This window comes from Protopterus annectens, chromosome 3.part0 (genome assembly GCF_019279795.1).
Source record: "Protopterus annectens isolate FY-2018-M chromosome 3.part0, PAN1.0, whole genome shotgun sequence".
Classification (NCBI taxonomy): Eukaryota; Metazoa; Chordata; order Ceratodontiformes; family Protopteridae; genus Protopterus; species Protopterus annectens.
This window is the reverse complement of record NC_056731.1, coordinates 1,603,909,386-1,603,918,930: the sequence shown is the minus strand read 5'-3', so window position 1 is coordinate 1,603,918,930 and position 9,545 is coordinate 1,603,909,386. Positions and strand designations below refer to the sequence as shown.

The 9,545-nt window shown below is 36.6% G+C and overlaps 1 protein-coding gene across 2 annotated transcripts; it reads right to left on the bottom strand.

Annotated features, from left to right (window-relative positions):
- Window positions 1-3,890: 3,890 nt before the first annotated feature.
- KCNS2 (potassium voltage-gated channel modifier subfamily S member 2) lies at window positions 3,891-8,644 on the bottom strand. Of its 2 annotated transcripts, none has more exons than XM_044065639.1 (2): window positions 8,362-8,644; window positions 3,891-6,991 (listed from the first exon to the last, which is right to left on the bottom strand). In XM_044065639.1, exon 2 carries the CDS (start codon window positions 6,958-6,960, stop codon window positions 5,521-5,523), a length of 1,440 nt encoding a protein of 479 aa, XP_043921574.1. In that variant the 5' UTR covers window positions 6,961-6,991; window positions 8,362-8,644; the 3' UTR covers window positions 3,891-5,520. The 2 variants fall into 2 exon arrangements, with proteins under 2 accessions (XP_043921574.1, XP_043921575.1); XM_044065640.1 differs by lacking the exon at window positions 8,362-8,644 and adding an exon at window positions 8,109-8,321.
- Window positions 8,645-9,545: the final 901 nt, after the last annotated feature.

The window sequence follows — 9,545 nt, the reverse complement described above, 5'->3', positions numbered from 1 at the left end:
AGGTTTTAGTTTATTTATATTTTGATCAATTGAGATTTACTCTAAAGTGGTCTCCCTTTGAATGTTCACTCTTGTTTAATATTTAATGAGACACTCATATATAGGTATACATATATACACACAGACACACACACACACACACACACACACACACACACACACACACACACACACACACACACACACACGGGTTAGGGTTATCACCTGTCCCTCTTTGAGCAATTGTGTCCTGAGAAAAAAAAATAAAAAAGGCAGATGTCCTGAGATTTTTAGGACAACAAGTATTTCTTAAGTTTTCTTTAATAGTTGCATAAAACAATTATTTTGCATCTGAAACACCTAAATGTTAAAGAAATAGAATAAGTTACTCAAATGCTATAAGAATAAGATTTTATTTTGGCAAAAAAAGTGAAGTTCTGTCCTTTGCATTGGCCTTGGATATGTTTTGTCCTGCAAAACCTCACATTTCTACAAAAAAATGCCCTACTTTGGGCAATTGAAAAGGTGGCAACCCTAACATGGGTCTACTTCTAAATTTCAAAGTTTCAAAACTTTGAATTTCTTGTGGGTGAGACCATAAGATTGAAGTTTTAAAACTTTAAACCATTTAAATTGAGATTGCTGTACAGACAGAACAGTATATTTACTATTTTCCTCGCTGTAGTGCCTTCTTAGAGTTGGTATATTTAATTAGCAGGGGGTGCAAGGGGGCTTGCCCCTCCCTGAAAAAATAAAAACAAAGATTTTTTTGTTTTTATTTTTTGTATTTAGATTTCAAAATCTCAAAACATAGATCTTATGGTCTTGACCATAAGAAATTTGAGGTTTTGACACTTAGAAATTTAGAAGTAGACCTGTATGTATATATATAGATATACATATATATATATATACGGTTTACTATCAAAATGTCACCATGCAATTGCACGGCTATGAAGTATTCGAACAACATATGTTCGAATACTTCATAGTTCGGCAGGTGATGTGAGCGAACGTTATTATTGCGAATGGACTGTGCATTCGCAATTATAACGTTCGCTCATGTAAGAGGATCGCGGTACAGTGCGGTTAGGGAAATACATCCCTTTCCTCACTGTAGTGCGATCTCGGAGTTGGAATATTAAGTTGGGGGGTGTGGGGGCACAGAGGGAGCTTGCCCCCTGCATAAACGTGAGTTTAGGCTAGTTAGGTAGGGAGTTAAGGGAAGGGTGGGACATTTTCGACAATTAACAGCTGTTTTCGACATTAGGTACATACGGAAATGTGTAAGTTCAGCGAAACACTTCGCTAATACGTACACATTTTATTTAAACTTTCGACTTATTGATAGTAAACCATATATAAACATATTTATATGTGGATATATATATATATATATATATATATATATATATATATAAAGTAAATAAATAAATTATCTCCTTCTGCTCCCTCCTTGCCTAGTAAGCTCTGTGGATATTAACAGATGTTCACAGGGTCAATATAGGAGTTGGATGTGACTTGAACCTGTAGATGTATGTAACTGTAGCTGAGATATTTAGAAGAATGATGGTGGTTATTTAGAATGCTACTTAACAGTTATAGGTCAGCTAACATCACTTTTGTCTGTAAAAATGAGAATTAACTTTGCTGTGCAGAATAGCTAACTGCTGAACGATGGTGGCCTGCTAAATGATCAGAAGTATTGTTTCCTACGACATGGTTCTTATCAGACAACTGTGATACAGTAGTCATACTTTTTATATGCAAAACAGAACAAATCGGCCAAAAACTGCTAATATACCTGGACTTCAACAGGCCACATTTGTAAATTATTAGTATGGACTGACATTTCACAGTTCAAGGGCTGGTTCTGATTTTATCAGTGTATCTTTCAGCATGAATCTGACACATTTTAGGGACTTATCAGTTAAGCAATAGAAAGAAGGATACCAGCTGATACACTTTGCTTGGATTTATCCAAAGCTTTCTGTGGTGCTCAAATGTTGCACTCATAAGCAGCCTTTATCACAATACATTAATAATCAAAACCTTGATTCATAGCTTGTCATCTGACTCAGAAAAAAAAAGCTGGCCATTGTGACGTCATCTGCTGAACATATAGGCTTTACTAATGTTGTACCACATGTTTTTTTCCTTGTAGTCCTGTAATATATCAAATCCATGACAGTGTTATGGCAGTCCTAGGATATATTTAATCTAAGCTCACTTAATATGCATGCTTCTGATTGAGGAAACCAAATGCTGATCTGATTCCTACAAATGATTTGAGTGAATATGATAAATATTGACATACTCTTTTTTCAGTAGCAATAGCAACTTTTGGAGTGAAAATATGACCCTTAAATAGGAAGAGCAATATATTTTTTTCCCTACATAAAACAGGGGTTCTTTATTTCCCAGTTTGCTTTGCCAGTTTGATAATGTTTCCGGCCAATCATTTTAACTTAGATCTGTTAAAATAACGTGCAGTAAATCAGAATTTGGCATGTACTGCTACATGAAAGCTTTCTGGACCATTATCCCTTCAGATGTTTCCACTCTCCATTATAGTCTGCATCTGGTACAAAGATTTTGCAGATTAACATATGAGTATAAGATTATATTATATGCATTACACACAATAGCTCTGCAAACTCACTAGAGTATAAATATGTTTTTTATGTATTTGGGATGATGTTTGAGTTTAACACAACAAAGTATAAAGTAACAATATTTTTATGGTGCTACATCACAATTATACATTGAATTTCTCACTGTATGTTACTAAAGCTGAAAGAAGACATAGGTGTTCATATTCAGAATACATAACTTGACCACCATGTATTAATCAGAATAAAGTATTTTTTTGTTCTTAGCTCGACAGCAGGTTTCCCATTAAGCCATTCATTCCCATATCCTACTATTCTACCTGATACAAATCCTCACATTATTCTTGATAGGACTCACCTTTCCAGTTGGGAATAAACTTTCACTGGCCCCACCTTTCTTATTGGTGGAATAGTGAGAAATGAACGCTAGCACTGGGTGACCTTCACCTATCATTGGGGAAGATTATGGTTTTACCTATGTCTTTTGTCCTGAAGCAATCGATGCTGTTGGACAAGTGAGGTGTTCACATGCTGGCCCTGCCAACATCTTTACACGCTCAGTACTATTGTGTTCTGTCATCACATATATTCAGTAAAAAATTACATGCTGGGGTAAAACTTTCTGGACTCCTACAGAGAATCTTGCAATGGTAGAAAAATGTCCTTTTCCCTGGGATAGGAGAACTAGCCACTGACTGTTCAGTCCTACATACTCTAGCCACCCTAACCATGCTCACCTGCATTGTTGTCTGGCTGACAACTTGTAGTAAATGGAGCTGGCAATGCTAAGAAGTAGTCTGGCACTCATATTTCAAATATTTAAGAATAATAAATTCATAAATAAGTTGTGATTACCTTATTCATTTCACTCATAAGGAGAATATTTTTCTACATTAAAAAATTATCTGTTGCAAACTGAAAGTGTTACAGAAATGTTATACCATAACATATTCTACTCTAGATGTGGATTGTGGTAGCAGGTTAAAATAGTATTATAGAAAAAAATGCAACCAGTCAACACGGCAGAATAAACACTTTAATAAATAATAAAATAAACAGTAAAAATATTAAAAGATTAGAGCTTTTGCGCCTGAACTAGTGATTTCATCAGATCATTATTATTTTATTTTTTTTATTTTCTGATTACCAGCTTAATGAGATCCAAAATAATTTAGAGCCAGAGTCTGTTCTGGCACTAACTGGGTGTAAGATACAGAAAGTGATCCTGAATGGGGCACCAAACCATCACAGCATATATATATATATATATATATATATATATATATATATACACACACACACACACACACACACACACACACACACACACACACACACACACACACACACACACACACACATCTTCTTTTAGTATTCTGTTTCGTGCAAGCCTGTGTGCTGATTTTAATACCAGACATGGGCAGTTGCTGTTTGTACTACTCCCTTGAATGGTGGCATTGATTTACTTCTATAATGTATAGTGTTTTACAATTAAAATGCAGCACGAATAAAACAATCAAAAATGTACTATATTTCCCAGTCCTGTTCTCCTAAAAACTAGGTAAACCAAATAAGTTACAGACTCCAATTACAATTTTGTCATCTTTCTACATATATTATGCAGTTTCATATATGACAAAGCATTCATCTGTTTGTATAGATCTTAACAGACTGACTTTGAGTACATTGTGTCTATTGTGTCCCGATGCCTGTTAGCTGGGAAGACTTTAATGAGCTACAGTTGAGCTTATTGCATAGATATGTGAATGTGCCTATAAACTACATAATTAATTTCACTATCCAGATGTTGCCATTTCTGTCACTGGCAGGGGCTAAATTTGGCAAAAGCATCCTCTAAATATTTTCTGAGCTCAAGAGGAAAGTTTCTTTTCCTGAGGATGGCAATTCCATTTCTTAACAAACTTCAGGATTGTAATTTCGCCTCCTAATTATTTGTAAATTAAGCTCCACTCACTACAGATATTACCATTACAAAGCATCACTAAACTGTAAAATAAATCATGATGAGTGGGAAAGAAGTATATGCCCAGAGCTGGAATGACAATTACACGACCTTTAAGTATTTATAGCAATGCATATCACGTCACTTTTATTTATAATAAAAAGAGAAATAGAAGTTGATAAATTACCATATCCATATATTTCCCTATACTCATTAACCCAACGAGAAACATTGCAGGTTTCAAGAGTGCTTTCTTGATGCTTGTTTTTTTCTGTAAACAAATATATGTTGGTCCATTTTGTAGCTTAAACTTTGGGTTACAGTATAGCATTTTTCTTGTTAAGATGGTGACATAATTTCTGGACATTAGTGACAACTGTCTCCAAACTGAAAACGGTCATGAGCAGCATTCACTATACTACAGACTCAAGATATTTGAGTACTAAAAAAATGAAAACATTAAAGAAATGACAAGTTATAACTTATCACTTCTTAGAATGTGTATTATTTCCAGTTTGCCTGCTTTGGCACAGCTATTTGTAAAGGGACAATTAATTTGATTATATGGAACAAACAACATGGCACGACTTTAATAACATCGGAGCTACGGACATTTAACAGTTCAAGTACACTAAATATAATAGATTTCATCTTCCTGTTAATTGTCCTTTACCTATATTTTCATCTGACTACTAGCGCTGCGTTGACATATGTAGCTCTCTTATGAAATATCTATAGTTTAAGGGTCAGAGTGCCACATGTTAACTGACATTTGTGTTTTAAGCAGTGTGGTTATGCAAGGAATCCTGCAGTTGCAGCGGCTGTAGTTTATGCCAGGCTACCAGTAAGGAGGTCGATATTGTCTGCTCACGTATAGAGGTCGTCTGAATGTTCAGCCCATTGGGTCCTGGCTGGGACACGTTTTAAACAAAGAATTCTGTTCACCTTAACCTGGTATCGCTGAAGCTATAAATGATCTAAAGAATTCAGGCTTTGCTCACTGTGTGTGCTGCCGCTCATGTTTGTAAGGCTTGCCATCAATGACTTAACTTTATAAGCATAGTAATTTCTCAGATTGACAGAGGGCATCTCCTTCATTTCTTCACCAAAGTCACAACTCCTCATGGCACTTTCCAACTGTTTTTGTCTTTTGTAGAAAAGTGAAAATTTATTAAAGATGAGGGTTATAGGGAGCACCACCACGAGTATTCCAGCAAGAATGCAAGCAGATGCTGTCAGTTTGCCGGCTATTGTCCAGGGCACGACATCCCCATAACCAACAGTAGTCATGCTGACGGTAGCCCACCACCAGCAGGCGGGAATAGTGGTCAAATCGTCATTGTCTTCTTTTTCTATGGTGTAAGCCACCACCGAAAACACCGATATCCCAACAGAGAGATAAAGCAAAAGAAGCCCAACTTCTCTGTAGCTATGTTTTAAAGTGGCTCCGAGAGATCTAAGTCCAGTTGAATGTCTAGCAAGTTTCAAAATGCGGAATATTCTCATAAGTCTGAGAACCTGCGCTACTCTCCCAAGGTTTGCCAAAGCCGGACTGCTTTCAACCACTAGATTGATAACCAGTGTTAAGTAAAAAGGCAAAATCGACGTAAGATCAATGATATTAAGTGCATGTTTGAAAAAGTAAACTGGTCTAGGAGACACTGCAAATCTAGTTAGCAGCTCAAACGTGAACCAAGCTATTCCAAAGTGTTCTACTATTTCAAATCTTGTGTCTTCCTCTGATATTCCACCCTTAGTTATAATTTGGTAATCTGGCATACTGTTCATGCACATAGTTGCTATCGAACCAAGTACCACAAGAATAGAAATGGCACTGAATATTCTACTAGGGACAGAATAACCAGGATTATCCAACATAAGCCAAACTTTCCTTCTATATATTCCAAGTGGCTGTTTTTCAAACTCTGATGCATCACGGTAAAACGCTAATATGTCATCGAAAGATGATGACGTACTACCCTCTTCACTTTTCTCTTCCATGTTATCCTGGTGGGGCTCCATTTTTCTACCATGATAGCTATAACTGCAACATGAGTCGATGAAAAATTCATTTATCCCCCAGTATTCAATTTCCTGGCTAAAGGAAAACACGCACAATTGCCCCATCACGTGAAGTTTACCCGTGTTGTAGAAATTAAGGACATAGGGGAAAAGATCGGGATTTCTGTCAAAGTAGAACTCCTTTTTCGTGTCGTCATAATCATCACACAGTTCCAGTATGGACTCCTTAGACTGGCAGCTTAGCAGTCTGCCAAGTCGGGTATCTGGAAATCTCAGTAAGGTATTGGAAGGCAATTTTCTTTTAAAACCACCTACATTGATACTGACTGGTTCATTGTCTTCATAACAGATTTCGCTCAATACTTCCAAGCTCTTGCCTGTCATGCTGAGTTTCAAACAGGTAGGGAAGAGAAACCTGTAGAAAGACAGAAATCTGCGTTACACACCATTAGAATGAAATACACAGTCACCTTATTTTCAAGTTATTCCTGTATTAAAGCAACATAGGTATGGTAATGTATACACTCTTAAGTCTAGACAAACTGGTTTCTAAAAGTAAGCATTAATGTAATATAGTTTCTACAGCAACTTTGCATAAAAGTTATTGTTTGCAGTCACTGATCACCAAATTTGTACTACATGCATTTTGTAAACAACCGCGGAAAACTACATTTTCTTTAGAAAAGATTCACAAACAAACGACACTGACCACATTTCTATTTTATTTTAAATCATTGTCTCATAAACTTAGAAAAGGTCTTGAGTTATCATGACATTTTAGAACGATGTGAAGTCTGAACCACAAATACCTGTCATTATTTAGTGAATTCAGTCCTCATTAATTTGCCATAAAACTATAGAAGACCACAGGTTTTATGAGAAACAGACCAAAATATGAAGGAAAAATAGACATTCTGCGAAAATCTGAACAGCTGAGAGGTATGCAACACATAGTGTCTGTGAAACGTGGCTCTATCAAAGTCTGCTTCAGCATAGTTCTCAACTGTCCCTAATTTTCAGGGACGTCCCTAATTTTGACTCATATGTTATCTCTGTCTCTCTTAATTCCTCCTAAAATTATGATTTATGGAGATAAGGTAGTGAATTATACTTAATAAATAATAATAGAGTTATCGTGTTATTTTATTTCAGAAAATTTATATTAATTTCACATTCTTTATTCTGTCAATGTCTCATGTTAATAGTGCCACTATTTTAAAAGTGTCCTTGATTGTCCCTGATTATTTCTGGATTTGTCCCTGAGTCTATTGAGATTTGTCCCTGATTGGTTAAGATCTATGAGCTCCAGCACACACAATTTCAGTCTTAATCAGTCCGCTAAAATTCGTATGTGGTCATAGAAAGTGCTATACGATATCGATATCTTTTCAGAGTCCGATGAAATATTAACTAATTGAGCCATGATCGCTGCCTTCATCTACTAGTGATATAGCCTCATTGTTCCCTGCGTCTTGGGTAGAAAGAAAGCCAGTCCTAATTAATTTTGGAACAGAAAATAAAGAGCATTGTACCTGACATGTAAGCACTCACAGACCAGCCATTTGCACCTTGACACTCCACTAACTTCTGGATTAAACTCATTCGAAGCAGTCTGATAAATGAAATGAGCTAGGTATCTTGCAGACTCGTGCAGTTTTTCCAGGAGCTGTTGCAGCTTGCACAACAACGAGGATTCCTTTACAATGCCTACATTGCTTTTCAATCCATTTGCGGGCTTTCCCAGCAGTCAGTGCGATTACCTCACCCTGAAAACCTGGTGCTCACCTTAGACTGCCTAATAGTCATCCAGTGGCACAATACACGTGCTTAAGGAAGCTTTGGCAAGACCTTCTAATTCAAATGAATTGGCAACGTGGTGCTGAAGTGACAGCTCCCGTTAAACAAACGGTCCTTTTCTTTCCCGTGGAAAATGGGAGTGGTAAAATGAGTGGGAGTTTCAGGATGAAGAAATTCAGTACGTGATACAAATTATTATTTTAACTGCAGACGTGTTATTTCCAGCACCGTTATTTAATGCCTTTGGTAAGGGTGACCATGGAAACGTAACTTCAGGAAAATTATAAGATAGCCACTTCTTACCTCACCAAAACTCGCCCTTCAGTTTCTCGCTTAACAGTACTTCAGCACCCGAGACAGAGGCTGAATAACTTGTACCACTGCAAAGATAAAATACATTATCCCTTCAAGTTCAATTGAATAAAATCAGAATTCCGGTTAAATGACACCGCAGAATCTTTGAACTAAGTCACAGGAGTACTGTATACCCCCGTTAAATCCGGACATTGAGCCTATTAGTATTAGTATAGCCTTAGAGCTACGCGTGCACAATACGTTGCTGCTAGTTAGGATCCGTTATCGGATGTTCACTTCATAAACTGGAGACTGCTCTACCGTTCAAACTCTATACATTAAAGGCAGCACAGAGCTGGACTTCAGCAGACGTAATAAATGGTAATAAGCAGAAGTTTATTTTACACAATCAGTGGTATTCAAATGTTGGACTACTGTGTCAGTAATTACGGGTCCTCATATGAACCTAGTTCAGTAATTCAGTAATTATAATTACAGTGAGTTACCTCTATTACGACCAGTAAATCTGGGCGAAATTAGGGTAAATCAGAAGGCCAAATCATAGTCTATATCTACGGTATTGAGAAGGAATGCAGAATTGATTGTAGGCAACGTAACAGTAGATGTTCAAACAATTGGCTCAGTTCTGTAGGGAATGATAATATGAGTGGGAATTAGTAAACGTGGAAAACAACATCTTTCTCAGCAGTGGAATATTCTTAAGAATGCATCATGGCTGCAGTCTCAAACAAACAGCCACACCCATAGGCTGAACCTGTAAAAATAATAATAATAAAATCATACTTCTCTTAGTCTTTTTCTCCTAGGAAGTGATAAAATGGCAAATAGACAAGCAGTCCATGGTGCAGCTAGAGTAG